Raw genomic sequence first — 18,285 nt, 5'->3', positions numbered from 1 at the left:
TATCTTCGTTACAGATGGCAAGACGGACCTGGGAAATACAAGCATCGCGGCTAGCATACTTCCCTTGGTTTATCACTGCAAAATTGATAATACAGCAAGAAGGCCAGTCAGAAAACTGCATAGAACCTCTCATGGAGTACCTACCAGGGAGGGCATGTGCAGTACGATCGGCTCACATCAGCGGCATGATATCAAATGCCTGCCTAAGTTTAGGCAAATTGACCGATGTCTCACCGGCATTCTCCTTGTTGAAAGTTGGAGCATAGTCAAATGAAACACTGTATGAGATGAAATTGGTTATACACGATAGACAGTATTTATTGAAGTACAGCGGTGTGCTGTTTCCTTTGTGCCTGGTGTCACCAGAGAAAGCATCCTGTATAGCAGGAAAATGGTTCTTTTATGTAAGCGGATGGAATAGTCTTCATTTTGTCTTATACCCAAATGCGTCAGTTGTTGGTAGTTGCAGAGATTAACCAGCACACAGACGCTAGGCCACCAGCCGGCACACACTACTAACTAGTTCAACAAATTATTTCAGACATAAGCAGATCTGCCAGCAGCATCGTCGGGCTTCACACACCTCTGCTAGTGGATGTCTTTCCATATCAGTAAATTCAACCACAGCCCCTTACACTTTCAGCATCTTGAACCTATGCTTAGTTTTCCATAGCATATTCCCAGCCAACTTAGTAACTGCTGTAGAACAAGTGTCTAATCGTGATGTCTAAGATCAGGCCACTTACCAATTATTCCCCACCCCACTGTACATAAATTTGAATGTACTTCTTAATTTGGTCAGTTAAATGCCAAACTCTGAATACTACTTTCTGCTTCATCATGGAAAGAAATGGATTTTAGGAACACTCTCTCTTGCAGAGAATTTTTTTTTATTTTTTAAATTTATTTATTTATTAAGGATTTCTGCCTCGTCCCCACAACCGCTTCCCATTTCCCTCCCCCTCCCCCGATCAAGTCCCCCTCCCTCATCTGCTCGAAGAGCAATCAGGGTTCCCTGACCTGTGGGAAGCCCACGGACTGCCCACCTCTATCCAGGTCTCGTAAGGTGAGCATCCAAACTGCCTAGGCTCCCACAAAGCCAGTACGTGCAGTAGGATCAAAAACCCACTGCCATTGTTCTTGAATTCTCAGTATTCCTCATTGTCCACTATGTTCAGCTAGTCCGGATTTATCCCATGCTTTTTCAGACCTAGGCCAGCTGGCCTTGGTGAGATCCCAATAGAACATCCAGAGAATTGCTCAGACACCTCAAGGGTGCTGGGGGTTGCACAGGGCCGTGGTGGTCCATGCACTTGGACCACTAGCACTTGGGAGGCAGAGGCAGGCGGATCTCTGTGAGTTCAAGGCCAGCCTGGACTACAGAACGAGTTCCAGGACAGGCTCCAAAGCAACACAGAGAAACCTTGTCTCAAAAAAGCAATAAATAAATAAATAAATAAAATTATCGTTACACACATTGTGACACCCACGCTGACGTAGGCCTCCTTCCCCAGCCACTGAGTGCTGAGATACACACATGCAGCACCATGCCTGACTTCGTACTTTCTTGTTTTTGGTTAAGTGCTGCTCTGGGTACCTTCGATGAATGACTACAGTTGGCTCTCATAATAGCCATGCGAATTCTCATTCATGCATCCAGTGGCATAAGAACCTGCTCTGTGACAGGCACTATTGTAGGCGAAAGATTCTCTAATTAACAGATCTAATAGCCACACCTTCACAGAAAACAAACGTGTAGCTTGGCATAGTGGCCATTACCTACAATCTCAGTGCCTGGGAGGCTGAGGCAGGAGGATCAAATATGACACCAGTCTGAGCAACATAGTGAGACCTGTCTCCAAGGGCTGGAGATATTGCTTAACAGGCAAAGCATCAATCTGGCTTGTGTGAGACCCTAGCCTAGCTTCAGTCCCTAGAGTGTGTGTGCATACACATGTGTGCGCACGCACACGCGCGCGCACACACACACACACACACACAGACCTACGCCTTTTTAAACTATTAATACAATGCCAGGTGGGGTAAACAGCATTGAGGCTATAAGAAGTACATGGGAGAAAGCAGTGGCTGCGCCTGGGAAGGAAGCTATGGAACTGAAAGGAACGGTCTCTGAGACACTGACTGGAGACCTGAAAAAAAAAATCAAAAGAGGAACTCCCCAGAGGTCTCGGAGAGCATTCTAGAGAGTGTCACAGATAACACGCAGGCTGCAAGGCAGGTGTAGGCGAGAACAGGATGAAATAGCAAGCAGACTGATGATAGCTGAAGGAGAGAGAGGATGAGGCTGAGTCATACTACGTTGTCAAGGAAGGTTTGAGAGGTAAGAACATAATAGAGGAGTCAAAGGGCTTTACCCAGTCATGGCTGCTAATGAACAGCTCACGATCCAGTTGTAGCAGGTCGACTCCAGAACAGATGTCATATACTGTAGTGTGCCTCTGGTCCTGTGAGCGTCCTGACTGGTAATCAGCACCATATAGCAGCCTTCTGCACAATGGAGTTTCTGCCACGGGACTCTATCTGGTTCAGCAGATGCAGGTCCTGTGGCACACTGTGGAGGCCCCACAGCTGCCTTCATCCCTTCCCGTAGGCATGATGCACTCTCCCGGCTTTGATGGAGGGAGCAGTCTGAGCTTCCAGATGCTAATGAACGCTGACAGCCTGTACACGGCGGCACACTGTGCCCTGCTGCTCAACCTCAAGCTCTCTCACGGTGACTACTACCGGAAGCGGCCAACCCTGGCACCAGGCATGATGGTGAGCATGAACTCTGGCATGGGTCCCCCCCATCCACTGCGGGTGAGCTCTGATCTCAGCTGCCACTGTACAGCCAATTGTTGGGTCTGAAGGAAGAAACTGGCCATTGTGTTCTGTGCCACATTGCTCAGCAGTACCCATTGCCAGTGCAGGTCTGGAGCGGGCAGAGCACAGATGTGAAATTTGCACAGCGATCATTCATGGCTTTAATAAGGCACCTTTGGTAAGGTGGGTAGTGAGGATAGTGTTGACTATACTGTGGTCGGCTCCCTTGACTGAAGAAGGCCACTTCCATGATGTCAATTTGTGGGTCTAAGTCATGGATCTGCAGAAAGGAATCAATAACTACTTCTTTCTTGATTGACATATAACCCCCAAGGTTAACTGATGACTCTATGAGAACAGGTCTAGTCTCTCTTGGGGACATACACTCCATCCAGAGCTTGTTCTATCCCTGCTGCTGCTGGGACAGCAAGAAGAGGAAAGCATGGAGGTAGCCATGCAGGTGATAACCTCCACACCAAGAACATGACCATAAAAGGCAGCATCCTGGTCCTTCTGCAGGCTACTTATCTGACCATGTCACTAATAAGACAGCTGTGTGAAGTTTGGGCTTCTGCACCCCAGATTTTCTCCCTGTTACTCTTCCCTGCAATGAAAAGCTCTGGTTCAGTGAAGGGGGTAGGGCGGGGGGGTGGGCATGGTTTGGGAACCAGTTCATTCATAGGGCTGTGTCTTTGGTCCCCTTCCCTGGTCTCTCTGCAGAAGGAGTTCATGAAACAGGTGCAGACCAGCGGCGTGCTCATGGTCTTCTCTCAGGCCTGGATTGAGGAGCTCTACCACCAGGTGCTCGACAGAAACATGCTTGGGGAAGCTGGCTACTGGGGCAGCCCCGAGGACAACAGCCTCCCCCTTATCACCATGCTCACTGGTCAGTGGCTCACGCCGAGGTCATGGGGTGCTCCGTAGTGGGGAAGCTGATGTGCTGGGGCCTCTTAGAAAGGTCGTGATGCTTGAACAGGCTTTGAGTAACAGGATAGCGTCATGAAAGCAGTTCGCACGCACTTGCTATCCTTTTGTGGTGGGCAGCCTGTTGTGCTCACTATCACCATTGGACACGCTCAGCTGTTAGAGTAATGCTGTCGGCCCATCAATGGACTTGTATTCTCTAGACACGGGCCTGGAGTTATTCCTGGAAGTTCTCACGTGCTAATAGAGATCCCACATCATTCGGCACTCCTGGGATTTGGCCGCTTGGACTATGAAGCAATTGATTTTATACTTGGCCTCATTCCCATTCCCTGTCAGTGTCCCTTTCCCAGCTGTCCCAGAATATAAATTAATGACAAACATTGGCTTTCCAGGCATCCCTGTCTCCAGTGTCAAAAATTTTAACAACCTCTTTAACAACTAGAAATTTCAATTGATCATGCAGAGAATAGTGTGTTTAGTATCTAGGGGTGGTGGGGTGAGTTTTGGCAAGAGCAGATATTTCTGTTTTATCCATGGCTTGCCAACAATGTTCAGAGCCTTGATGTGTTCATCAGAAGCTCTAACACGCTAAACCTTCAGCCTTTTTTTTAAATCTTTCTCTGTTCCTAGCTTGACTTCCAGTCTAAATTGTCCTTCCATGAGACATAGAAGGGCATGTCTCTACACAAGATGCCTTTGTGTAGTGTCTCCTGTCTCTCAAAGCTCATCAGCTGTTTACTACACAGGGGAAGGAAGGGATAAAAGCTGGAGAGTGTAGCTGGGAGGTTGGATCCATTGATTAAAAGTTCGTCATGGTGTCAATGGTTGACACCGGGCCTTTTTTAAAGGTGACAAAGTAGTCAATTGACAGGTGAAAACCCACAATCAGGAATTCGGAGGCAGGGAGTTATTGGTTAGGAACCATGTAGAGAGACAGTAATGAGGCCCCTCCCTAGAAGGTATACTCCCGGCACTTCTTGAATCTGGAATCCTTCTTCTAGAATCAAGATGGAACTTGATAAAAGCAAGTCTAGGTCCCACATCTTGAGGATCAAGATCATAGGACAAGTGACCAGTTTGTACTTTATTAATCATGATTTTATTTATACCACGTGAAATTAATCATTCATGGGATCTGGAGAGAAGGCACAATGGTCCCAAGGACCTATGTTTGATCCCTAGCACCTACATAAAACATCAGGCAGAGTTAGGGGATCTATAACTCCAGCACTAGGGAGGTAGATACAGCGGATCCCTGGCATTTTCTGGCAGCCAATCTAACTGTAGTTTCAGTCCAGTGGGAGACTCTGTCTCAAAAAATAAACTAAAGAGGAACTCAGGGAGACAGCTGATACCAGTTTCTGACCTCCACACATATGTGCATACACACACATACACACATCACACACATGAACATGTGCACAGGCAAACACACACTAAACAATCATTCTTATTTGTAAGAGACATTCTTTTAATTTACTATAAGCAATGCTCAGTCTCCATTTGTTTCCACAAACTCCCTTCATTAGGGTAGAGACAGCTGCATAGAGTGTGTAAGTGCCTTCGAATTCAGCTGAGGATCTTAAATACCAGGTTTCTGCCTAATGTAATCTCTATGAATCTTTTACCCAAAGCTTAATAAAGAAGAGTCATTCAATAGATGTCAAAGGACTAGCTGTATTCATTCATCATGGCTGCTAATCAGCTGTAGCATAAGAATAAGCACAGTCGCTCTGCCCATAGGGAAGCTATTTAATTCTAGGGTAATGATAGCAATATATAGTCTTTTCAAAACAATGCAACAAAAATAAGGTTCTGTGAGAGCTGGAGCAATGGCTCAGCAGCTAAGAGCACTTAATACTGTGGCAGAGGATTCAGTTCTGTTCCCAGCACCCTCGTGGCAGCTCACAGCCATCTTTTCAGTTGCAGGGGAGCCAGTGCCTTTTTGTGACCTCCAGAGGCACCATGCATGGCATACACTTGGTCCATATCAATACATGCAGGCAAACACTGGTAACAAATAAAAGTAAATAATTAATAGTCCATGAAACTTTATGGCAGATTCCAAATGTGAACTAGCAAGAGGGGTGTGGGAACTTTCTGATATTCCCATTGTGTACCAGGAGAAGCCCTACCAACAGTCTCACCATCGGCTAACAGGCCACTCCTTGGAACATGGCAAGCCATTCATAGAAATGAATACTTAAATAAATTTCAAATAGCTGAGTTCATTAGTTTTGTACCCAGTAAATGGGCACTATTACAAACTGGATAAAATGGCCATTTCTGGTAAATGCCATTAGGTCATTGATTCATTCCAGAAAACTGGCCTAATTCTATAGTAGCAATCATATAAATTTCTATTTTTTTATGACTGTCTCAATTAGCTTTTCTATTTCTGTGAAAAGACGCCATGACCACAGTAATGCTTATAACGCTTAAATAATTGGGGCTAGCTTACAGCTCCCGAGGTTTAGCCCATTATTGTCATGATGAAAAGCATGGCAGCCTGCAGGCAGATATGGTGCTGAGAATTCTACATCTTGATCCACAGGCAACAGGAAGTGAACTGTCCCACTTAGTTTGAACATATAATACCTCAAAACCCCTCACAGTGACACACTTCCTCCAACAAGGCCACACCTCCTAATAGTGCAGCTCCCTATGGGAGTAAATTTCTTTGGAACCACCATAATGACCTTCTGATATGTTGCCTAGAAGACTTGATGACATTTTGTAAGAATCCAATATAAAATGAAAATCATACTACTCAAGCAAGGGTGAAGTTACAAATTGAGAAGAAGTTTATTCAGTCCTCTTTCCCATACCCCCACTGTGTTTCATTTGACTGTATCAGTTGCCTCCGAATTCATGTTGCATCCCGCTGTTGGCTTCTTTTATAGTGAGGGAATCGGTACCCAGAGACTGAGGTGCCTGCCTCAGGCCTAAAAGGCCTCTTCATTCAGAGATAAGCAGAATCCCAGCCTTTTCAACCCCAGAACAGTCCCTTCTTGCCAGCATATGAAGGACTTTGTTGAGCTATTTTGTATGTGGGGATTTATTCTTACAAAAATTTGAAGAAGGTAGTTTTAGAACCCATGTTGATCTGGGGCATGGTGTTGTTTCTGGTCTTCAATTAGAAAACACAGATACTAAATTCCAGTTCTGTCCTTTGCCAGCCTCGTGGACTTGGGCGATCTACCGACTTTACAGTTGGATCTTAGCCCAAACATCCAAAAATGATACTTTTTTTTGCTTCCAGTTCTTAATTTCCTCCCCTGTAAAACAGGAAAATATAAGAGCCCTCCCTTCCTGGTTTGAGTAGTTGGGGACAATCAAATGAAAAAAATATTAACTGAAACCATTTGAAAATTATAAAGTGTACTGTCACAAGTATGTTTTGAGTTAGAATGAAAATTATTTGACCAGAGAATTATTCTGCTTAGCCTGGTGGAAGTGCTCTGGAAAAGAAATACTAACCCTGCATGGTTGTGTATTCTTTTTAGTCGAGAACTTGAGAAGCAGTACTCTATACATACGATTAGTGATAATGCTGTGATTTTTAATAAAAAGAGGATCCACAGATGAAAACATCTTGAGTGAATGCTATGTGACAATGGTAGAGGCAGAGGTTAGCCTCATTTTTTCAAATATAAAGCATACAACTGCAGGCAAAAGACTGCTTTGTCAACTAAAGCAAACAGACTGAGGGAATAAAGCAACGCTTATAATCTTCTCAGAAAAGATACTCTAGGGGGCTGGAGAGATGGCTCAGAGGTATAGAGCATTGACTACTCTTCCAGAGGTCCCGAGTTCAATCCCCAGCAACCACATGGTGGCTCACAGCCATCTACCATGAGATCTAATGCTCTTTTCTGGTGTTCAGGCAAAAATGCAGCCAGAACACTGTATACATAATGAATAAATAATAATTTTAAAAAAAGAAAAGAAAAGATACTCTATAGCTCATACGTAAGAGATACAATGGATTTTTGCCAAAAGAGATATGAATATTATGATGGCCATTATTTTTTGATTGACCTGCCAAAACCGAGGGATGACTTTATTCTTGACAGATATTGACGGCTTAGAGAGCAGCGCGATTGGTGGCCAGTTGATGGCATCAGCTTCAATGGAGTCGCCTTTCGCTCAGAGTAGGAGAATTGACGACTCCACAGTAGCAGGTAAGACCTTCAACCTTGGGCTTAAAATATACATACATTACACGTGTTACCGGAAATCAAATTGTTACGTGGCGGCTTAAATAATGACTTTGTCTTGCAGGGGGGAAGGGAGGTAATGAAAATTGCCCTGCTGAGATGGTAATGCCACATTCATTACTTATGAGCACAGTGTGAAATCTAACCCAACACAATCTAATAAATTGTATTTCCTGTCTGACATGCAAGTCAGAGATGCTCATCTGAGGCCTGGAGAACCTCAGACCCTTTGTCATTCATTTTTGTCTCTGGAGAGTAACCTGGGTCGCCCCTTCTTGTAGGTGTGGCATTTGCACGTTATATTTTGGTTGGCTGCTGGAAGAACCTGATTGATACTCTGTCAACTCCCTTGACTGGTCGAATGGCAGGAAGCTCCAAGGGGCTGGCCTTCATCTTAGGAGCCGAGGGCATCAAAGAGCAGAACCAGAAGGAGCGAGATGCCATCTGTATGAGCCTCGATGGGCTGCGGAAAGCTGCGCGACTGAGTTGTGCTCTAGGTACCTGTGGGGATCCCTGACCTGAGGGAAGGTCCCTTCAGAACTCACTGGGAAAGTCATCCTTTAGAAGGGGTTCTTTTTGGCACCTATCTGGAGAACATACTCAGCTAAGGGGTAGATGTTTGTTTCTTCTGAAGGGGTTGCTGCTAACTGCGCTTCAGCCCTTGCCCAGATGGCGGCTGCTTCCTGTGTTCAGGAAGAGAAAGAAGAGAGGGAAGCCCAGGAGCCCAGTGATGCCATAGCACAAGGTAACAACTTCAGGCAGGATCTTCCTGGTGCCTTTGTCGAGCTGTGCACACATCCGCATATACCACTGGAGACTGGTCCCCATTCCGTGTGTGATGCCCATGATGCTGTACACACATTTGCATATACCACTGGAAACTGGTCCCCATTCCGTGTGTGATGTCCATAATGCTATACACACATCCGCATATACCACTGGAGTCTGGTCCCCATTCCATGTGTGATGTCCATAATGCTATACACACATCCGCATATACCACTGGAGTCTGGTCCCCATTCCATGTGTGATGCCCATGATGCTATACACACATCCGCATGTACCACTGGAGACTGGTCCCCATTCCGTGTGTGATGCCCGTCATGCTGTGCACACACCCACATATACCATCAGAGACTGGTTTTCACTCTGTGTGTGATGCACAGTAGGCAATTGCCACTAGTCAGGAACCCCACTGGGCCATACACTTGAGTTTGTTTAGGGCAAGGGAACCTACCTAATGCTGATAGTGTCTCTTTCTCAACAAGAAAGTCATACTGGCTACTAGTGGAAACGTACAGTTGATTGCTAACAAGAGTGCCAGGGGCCCACCTGGCTGAGTCATCTCCTGGGTCATCATCAGGCTGCTAGTGCACATTAGAGACCCCCCAGGTCAAAGTAGGGATGGCAAACTGGCCATTGTTATGAGAAAGAAAATCAAATAGAACCCATAAGAAGGCCAGAGAAACTTCATTCAGAAAAACCTGAGCTTTGTGCACACGGGAAAGGGTCAGTGGAGCTGAAGATCTTCTAGACACAAGGGAAAGAAGATGTCTTCCCTAATGGCAATGAAAGACACAAGGCAGGCAGCAGGCTGAAGGAAAAATAAAAGCATGATCTAAACTATGCTGATGCTATCTGTGGATATGTAAAAGAGCTAGTCACAGAAAATGTGTATTTTTAGCAGAGACAAGCAATTCAGGTCACTGTTCCACAAACAAGTAATATTTTGACATTTAAAATTTTATTTAAAACTTTTAAATTTAAAATATTTAAATTTAAAAACCTGTTAACAAGCAAAGCAGTTCATGTAGATCTGGGGAAAGATGAAACAAAAAAAGGAATGAAAGTTTATTCCAGTATTGTGTATCTGTCAGCCACACAAAAATCTTCACATTTAGCTACCTGTGGTAGTGTACCTCTGTGGGCCCCAACTCACGAATCTGAGATGAGAGGATCAAAAATTTGAGGCCAGTTTGAACTGCATAACAAGAGCTTACCTCAAAAATATAAATCCCTGGGTCTGGAGAGATGGCTCAGCAGTTAAGGTTGCTGATCATAAGGACAAGAATTCTCAGATCTAAGCACCCCCATTCTTAGATCTGAGCACCCCCATTACCACGCACAAGACAAAGACCTACAACTTAGGTATCCAACACCCTAATTCAGGCCTCTGCACATGCACAAGTATGCATGCCTACACACACATGTGTGCATACACTCACAGAGACACACATACAAATAAAATGAATCATTTAAAAAATTCTTGTGGCTGGGGAGAGGTGATTTAGCTGTTAAGAGCACTGGCTGCTTTTCCAGAGGATCCAAGTTATGTTCCCAGCACCCACCTGGTGACCCACACCCAACTGTATGACTCCAAGTTCCCCTTTGACCTCTGAGGGAACCAGCATACACATAGGCACATGTATGCCTGCAGGCAAAGCACTCATACCTACAAATATTTGTAAACATTTAATTCTTACATATACATCTCCTGAAACACAACACACTAACAGAGCTAAAAATGTTCTAATCATAAACACAAAATAAAACCAGTTTCATACTCATGAGGTAAATAGTGTTTTCCTAAAAACAACCTTCTCCTTGTAACATGAAAACGGCTGAGTACCTTGAAGATAGTTTTCTCTGCTTCTTAGTGCTGAGCTAGCACCCAGTTTATCCCACCAGATTTGGTGACTGGAGGCTATCTTTAAGGATGCACTGCCAAGCCGGGCGGTGGTGGCGCACGCCTTTAATCCCAGCACTTGGGAGGCAGAGGCAGGCGGATCTCTGTGAGTTCGAGACCAGCCTGGTCTACAAGAGCTAGTTCCAGGACAGGCTCCAAAACCACATAGAAACCCTGCCTCGAAAAAACCAAAAAAAAAAAAAAAAAAAGATGCACTGCCATTTGGCCTTCTCATTTAGCATAACTGACCTTCTGAGTCAGTTTTTACACCCTCCCTCAGTCATTGCCTCGCCATCATCCTTCAAGAGAGCATTTATAGCTCACAGGTACAAGTGTGATCTCAGGGACAAATGACATCATGAAAAGTCATGCTTGTGCTCCAAATGCATAGACATACTTTGGGGATGACCTTCGTAAGAAAGGCGTAAATAACATTAATTAAGCTCAGAGAGACTTCCAGACTGCCAAGAATGCCTTGATGTTATGAGTCAGAGTGCACAGGGGAGGACGAGGGGCTAGAAACAGACGGTGTAGCCGGAGTCAGCACAGCACCCGAAGCTCACCCACACTGCCGTGCCTTACCCAGGCCCATGAGCGTGCTGGAAGAAGCTGTACCTAGCTCAGGATCTGTCTGACCTTAGAGTCCCAGAGCAGGGGTCACCCGTGAATGGGGACTCGTCCAACCAGTAGGTTGCATGTGAACCATGGGACCTGTTGACGAGGCACTTGCAACCAGCCAAGTATATTGTCACCCTTTGCCCTTGCATGATGACACACTCTTTCATTTCCATCCTGTCTTTCTCCCTTTCTGTCTCCCTTGCTCAGACTGCTATCTTAATAAATGTCTTTCTGGCACAGTGAAACTAAAGGTGGAGCAGAAACTGGAGCAGATGGGGAAGGTGCAGGGGGTGTGGCTGCACACAGCCCACGTCCTGTGCATGGATGCCATCCTCAGCGTAGGCCTGGAGATGGGAAGCCACAACCCGGACTGCTGGCCACACGTGTTCAGGTGCATGATGGGATCCCCACCCCTGATGGCACAGACCCTGCCTTGGGAAGCCTGGGGTGGTAGACAGAGTCTCGTAGACTTCGGGCTCTGCCAGCAGATTATGAGCCCTTACTGGTCAGATAACATGCCAAGTGAGACACAGGACAGGATATAAGGACCGCTGGATGTATGTTTTTGGAGAACAGAGTTGCGGAACTGCATTCAGGGAATTGTGATTTATCTGTTGACACTCCTGTGGGATTCAGATTTATTATATTACACCAAGGAGGAAAGCCCTAAACTCCTAAGTGGTAGATGGAAGACAACCGTGCAGTTTCAATGAATGAGTCTAAGAAGTGATCAGGGGTCAATAATACAACTGTTATGTGTTCATTAATGTCATCTCTATGTAAAAAAAAAGTATACACACATCATTACATACAATACTCACTAAAGACATCTCGTTTAACTAGACATGGAAAAATAAGAATATAATAGTACATCTGTACAAAAGACCACTAAAAAATTTGACTCTTAAGTTTTGTGCCATTGAAGTGAAGAGGCTCCTAGTCAACAGCTGTAAAATAAAAAACAAAATGACAACTCCAGACTCCAACTCTGCAGTCCAAGATAAGAACCAGGCCTCTCCAAACACTGGCATTAGGAGAAGAACAAGCTCAGTTACACTCAGCTGTGCCTTAAGCAGGCATCAGCCAAGGCATCACACTGAAATGTCTTGCAAGCAGACCAGCCGTGGGAGGAGAGCAGCTGGAGGTCAGCAAGATCTGAGGTCAGTTTCACGTCACCAACACTAATCAAGCCACAGCGTTGGTTGAGTTCCTAAGAGAAGAGCTTGTGCAGTATCCAAGCACTGTAAAGCCAACCAACTTGAGAAGAACATGAAAGGACCAGGATGAAGCAGCCCAGAATAGAAAGGGATATGACAGAGAAGTGGATGACCAGATGTTCTGCATCGGTCTAACAAGGAAACCAAAGAGGAGACTTGGGTGTTGCCCAAGCAATGTGAGTTCCACAAATCTCAGATTAGAGCACACCAGAGTGGTTTATCCAGGATACCCTCAGACAACTAGATTATCAGGGATAAAGGATGTCTTAGAAATCATATTAATCCCAAATCCTGCTAGGAGCAGGCACCCTGGAGTTGGCATTTGCATATGTCTATTCTGATGTTGCCATCGCTAGGGACCCTCCCCAGTCCCAATCCCTACTTGAACATGAGATATATGGAGTTATCAGCATCAGACACTGGTGACAGAGGTTTCTGTCCTGCCTGGTCCCACAGCCATTCAGTCCCAAATAAACACACAGAAATCTACATTAATTATAAACTGTTTGGCCTATTAGCTCAGGCTTCTTATTAACTAATTCTTACACCTTAAATTAACCCATAATTCTTGTCTGTGTTGGCCACGTGGCTTGGTACCTCTATCAGTGAGGCATTTTCATCTTCCTCTGCATCTGAATGATGACTGAAGACTGAGCTTTTCCTCTTCCCAGAATTCTCCTGTTCTGGTTGAATGCCTATGCTTCCTGCCTGGCTATTGGCCAATCAGCATTTATTAAACCAATACAGGTGACAAATCTTTACAGGGTACAAGGCCATTGTCCCACAGCAAGACACATCATAGCTTGGTAGAGTTCTACTGTGTGGAGAGAGCCTGTCTGTCATGGGCATGCTCATTCTGGGGTCCGGTCAATAGGAAGTGCTTCTCAGCTCCTATCAGAGCATGGAACGGGATTGGTCCTCAGGGAAACTTCTCAAATGAGAAGTCTAGTAAGCCAGTAAGACAGACAGCACAGAAGTGAAGAATAGGGATCTGTTGCCTATCTTTTCCCTAGAAGAGTGATAGGTGAAAGAATCTGAGGAATCCCTCATCTATGCCAAGATTGGTTCAACTTAAAACAAGTTTTGTGTCTCTACATAGAAACATACATAGTAAGGAAATGGCAGTGCCGAATATGCCAAGAGAAAAGGGGAAAAACTGGGGTTAATTCCAGGGCTAGCTGGATTTCCTTTTCCCTCACTATGGGATGGAGAGAGCTGGAATGTTGGGCTATGGTATTCATTTCCTGTTTGTCTGGTTTTTTTTCTAGGGTATGTGAGTATGTGGGCACATTGGAGCACACCCACTTCAGCGATGGTACCTCCCAGCCCCCTCTGACCATCCGTCAGCCACAGAAGACCTCTGGGAGCTCTGGCCTCCTTGGGGACCTTGAGTGTGAGGGCTCGTGTCAGGAGCAGACCCTGGAGCAGGGCCCCTCCCTGAGCACAGCCCCTGTGGTGCAACCACGCTCCATCCAGGAGCTTGTTCGGGAGTGCAGCCGTGGCCGGACCTCAGACTTCCGGGGAGGCAGTCTGAGTGGGAACAGTGCCGCCAAGGTGGTCCTCAGCCTTTCCACCCAGGCCGACAGGTATGCGAGGCTAGCCTACCACACGAGGATGCTGAGCTGGTGATTGCCTGGTGGCTGTGCTTAAATTCATTTGTCTGGTCTCAAAATCAGCTGGGGAGAACTTGTATTAGCCAGATACTGGAAATGCTTCAGAGAGAGAGAGAGAGGTGGCAGACAACTTTGCCTGTTCTTCAGGCGCCATCCACCTTTTTCTTTTCTTTCTATTTATTTGTTTACTTATTTATTTATGAAGCAGGTTCTCTGGAGCTTATCGAGCAGGCTAGGCTGGCCAACCAGCAGGCCCTCGTGTCTGCTTCCTCCATTCTGGGATCACTTACAAGTATGACCCACGACACTCTGCTTTCATGTGGGTCCTAAGAGTTGAATTCAGGTCCTTGGGATGGCAAAGGCAACCATTTCTTCAACTGAGATATCTCCCAGCCCTCTTTCCATCTTCTAAAGGCATTGCCTTCCCCCTACCACACACCGTTTTTCGAATGAACTCTAAAACCTGAGTTTCAGGTCTGCCGTGGACTGTCTGCACTTAGGTCTCTTGTTTTACTACCATGTCTGGCAATTCACTGAGCCCTGGCTTCCTTGCTGGTAAAACGAGGTTCTTTTTAAAAATAATTCTTATGGGGTAGTTATGAGGTTGAATTAAGTAATAACTTGTGCAGCACCTAGAACATGGCTTGGGAAATAGTAAAGATTCAATGTTTTGGTGATTCTTGCTACAAAATCCCATACCGTGGGCTGTGGCAATGGCTCCGTAAACAAAGTGTTGCGTGTGTAAGGGTGAGAACTGGAGATCAGATCCCCCAGGGCTTACATAAAAAGCCGGGCAGGCCTGGTAGCGCCCTGGACTCCTAACACTTGGGAAGTAAGGACAGGATCCCTAAGTCAAGCTAGTTACCTAGGCTGGCAGAAATCAACAAGCCCTGGGTTCAGTAAGAGAGCCTGAAGCAGCAAATGTGTGGAATAGGAGCAATCAAGGAAGATGCCCATCGCCGACTTCAGGCTTGAGCACATGTGCACACAGATGAGCCTACACACATATGAACGCGCATGCTCACATGCCTACACACACGTGCGCACAAAAGAAAATAATAAAAATTTTCACCCAGGAACCCGGAAGTATGATACTTATTGATGCCTAAGAGCCACATTAAGGTAAAGAAGAAAAACCAACTATTGCCTCAACTATTTGGCAACATGCCTTGATGTTGGAAATGTTTGTGAGCCCCAGTCACATGTGACATTGCCTTATCCATCCACTCAGCATATAGTCGTTATGCCCAGGCCTCCTATAAAGGGAACAGACAGGGAGTGGCTAGGGCACCAGGCTGAGCATTCACTGGCTGGGCTCAGAGAGCCCTGGCTGCCTGTCCTGACTTTGACATTGACCTGCCTGATAGTGTCTGTAGAAACAGTTACACCGAGGCTTACTCCCCACTGGCTCATACACTGTGCACATGTTCTGACTGGTAGAATAATCCCTTATTCCTATTTATGTAGTAAATTGGCTATTGAAGTGTTTCTGGATCCCGGAAGTGGCACATGGGTGTCAGGGAGAGTGTAACACTCCTGGGGTCTCTTTGATAAAGCAAAAAAAAAAAAAAAAAAAAAAAAAAAAAATGGCTAAGAGACCCAGAAGCAAAATAGAATCCTAATTAGAAACACAAAATAGCAAAGAAAATACTTCATAAATATTTAACTACTGTTTCCATCCCTTTTTTGACTCATATTCTTTTACTGGGCATTAAATTATAATTTCTTATAAGCATTGCAATTTGAATTGGCTACTCCTTTAAGAAATCGTGGCTTAAAAATTTAAGAGCAATCTTTATATATCTGTATATTATTTGTGTCTGTTTGTTATCATAAATTGGGACTGGTACTAATATATACCTCGCCATAGGCCAAGTCATCTCTAGTCCTCGTTACAAGATATACTTACACATAGCCAGGCATGAGCACACAGCTAAAACCCCACCATTCTGGAAGCTGAGGCAGGAGGATCATGTGTTCCAGCCTTGGAAGCATAGGGAGTCTCAAAAACTACATCAACATTGTGACTGTATTAGGCAGCATCTGACGGCTTTTCTAAAGTATAAGAATATAGTCACTGCTTGAATCCCAAATCACCACTTGTGACTATGTCCCTTTCATAGGAGGGCACAGTAATGTTGACCTACAAAATCAAGCAGGCAGGATATCTATTGTCTTAGTATTTCTGTTAATAAGCATGTGCATTTAGTTAAGAAATCAATAGCTGAAAACATTTAAAAATGTAGCCCAATTTGGTGTTGGTAGAGAACACAGTGATTGTTGAAATTATATGAGACTAGCACACACGATGTAATAAATGTATTCTCTGAAGTCTCAGAACACTTAATAGACTACCAAACTGTGTGTGTGTGTGTGTGTGTGTGTGTGTGTGTGTGGTGTTTTGTGTGTGAAGTTTGTGTGTGCTTACGTGCTGTGTATTGGTGTTTGCTATGTGTGTATATGTGTATGTGTACTGTGTGTGTGTGTGCTTTTGTGCTGATGTTTGTTGGTATACGTGTGTGAATGTGAGCTGTGTGCTTACTTGAGCACAGTTGTGCGCACCGTGTGTTTACTGTGTGTACCATGTGTATGTGCTGGTATATGTGAGGTATGTGGTGCAGGTGTGTATTGTGTGTGTGCTGTATGTATGCTGTGTGCCTGTGCTGTGTGTATGCTGTGTTTTTCATTAGATATTTCATACCAATATAAGACCTCAGTTTGTAAATATAATTATCTTCGAAGTATAAAAAAAAGATTTTGCTGCTATATTGATATAATTTCTTGGAAGAACAATCAAAGGGGAATTAATTTTAATTAAATTAGATATCTGTTAATGCTGGCTACAAAAATAAATTTTAACAAGCTATTTAAAAGTTAGAATATGTCTAATATAACTATAGTTTTAAAAGCTTATTGAATTTTTTAATTTATTTGTGCAAAACATGGTGATAAGTAGCTGGCAATCTTTGTGTTGGATAACCTCTTCACCTCAACATCCATTGTGTGTGTGTGTGTGTGTGTGTGTGTGTGTGTGTGTGTGTGTGTTTGGTCTATCTTTCTGTCTCACCTTCTGTCTGGGAGTGAACAATTTACTCAAAGGAAATTCTCTAGTCCTCTTCATGGGATGATTAAAGTGGTTCCTAAGTTTCTTAAGCTTGAGGCAAGAATGAGACAAGGATGAGTCTAAAGCCGGCTAAGTTTCTGAGTCCTTCTGCTTTTTCTGCTGAAGATTTTCATTTGCTGAGATTTAGCTCCCATGCTCAGAATGCATCCTCACCACTCAAAGGCTCCACTGAATAGGCCATAATAATTATATAATAGAAACTAACATTAGTTAGTGGTGAAGGTGCCGAGCACTCTCCTGGACACTCCACACAGACCAGACAACCCTTCAGGCAGCCCAACCATGAGAGCTGTTAGCTTTATTTCTTAGAGGAGGAAAAGATAGGTCAGTGGCATTAGCTAATTCGTTTTCAGCCATTCCACTTTAGAATGATGGACCCAGCAAAGGCTTCTGACTCTGTCTCACTCCAATACTCTTACAGACAACATCACAAGTGGAATAAAAGTGCAGGCTTTTTTTTTTTTAAATAGAATCTCATGTCTCTTAGGCTGTTCCCAAATTTGCTGTGTAGCTGAGGATGGCCTTAAACCTCTCTCTAGCCTTAATATCCTCAGTGGGGGTGATTATAGCCTTGGACTTGTGACACCACACTCAGTTTATGGTGTGCTGGTGATGGGACCCAGGCTTCAGGCATGCTGCATAAGCACTCTACAAAGTGAGCAGCATCCTCATCTATTAAAACTGCAGAATTCATTTGTAATCTTTGTAAACGCATATTATGTTTTACCCACATGTATGCCTGAGTACCGCATATACACATGGGGGACACTGGATCCCCTGGAACTATGTGCTGCAGTTGAACTTAAGTCCTCCGAAAAAAACCAGCCAATGCTCTGAACTGCTGAGCCAGTTCAGCCCTGAAATTACACAATCTTGTTTTGTTTTGTTTTTTCTTGTTTTTGTTTTTTGAGACAGGGTTTCTCTGTGTGACAGCCCTGGCTGTCCTGGGACTCACTCTGTAGACCAGGCTGGCCTCGAACTCACAGAGATCTGCCTGCCTCTGCCTCCCGAGTGCTGGGATTAAGGTGCGCCACCACCACCCAGCAAAATTACAGAA

At 44.7% G+C, this 18,285-nt stretch overlaps 1 protein-coding gene across 3 annotated transcripts in view; it reads left to right on the top strand.

The window, feature by feature from the left end:
• The window catches only part of Arfgef3 (ARFGEF family member 3), a 156,077-nt gene that overhangs the window by 98,849 nt on the left and 38,943 nt on the right, over window positions 1–18,285 (top strand). For all 3 annotated transcript variants that reach the window (XM_041653286.1, XM_041653285.1, XM_041653287.1), the window contains exons 13-19: window positions 2,612–2,778; window positions 3,544–3,709; window positions 7,827–7,934; window positions 8,252–8,467; window positions 8,605–8,715; window positions 11,515–11,665; window positions 13,760–14,077. In XM_041653286.1, the coding sequence (XP_041509220.1) occupies window positions 2,612–2,778; window positions 3,544–3,709; window positions 7,827–7,934; window positions 8,252–8,467; window positions 8,605–8,715; window positions 11,515–11,665; window positions 13,760–14,077 (1,237 nt within the window). The remainder of the gene's footprint in view (window positions 1–2,611; window positions 2,779–3,543; window positions 3,710–7,826; window positions 7,935–8,251; window positions 8,468–8,604; window positions 8,716–11,514; window positions 11,666–13,759; window positions 14,078–18,285) is intronic.

Source organism: Microtus oregoni, unplaced genomic scaffold (assembly GCF_018167655.1).
Source record: "Microtus oregoni isolate MIOR12 unplaced genomic scaffold, Mior012 000006F_ref0000085, whole genome shotgun sequence".
In the NCBI taxonomy this organism is placed as follows: Eukaryota; Metazoa; Chordata; class Mammalia; order Rodentia; family Cricetidae; genus Microtus; species Microtus oregoni.
This window is presented reverse-complemented; position numbering and strand designations above follow the sequence as displayed.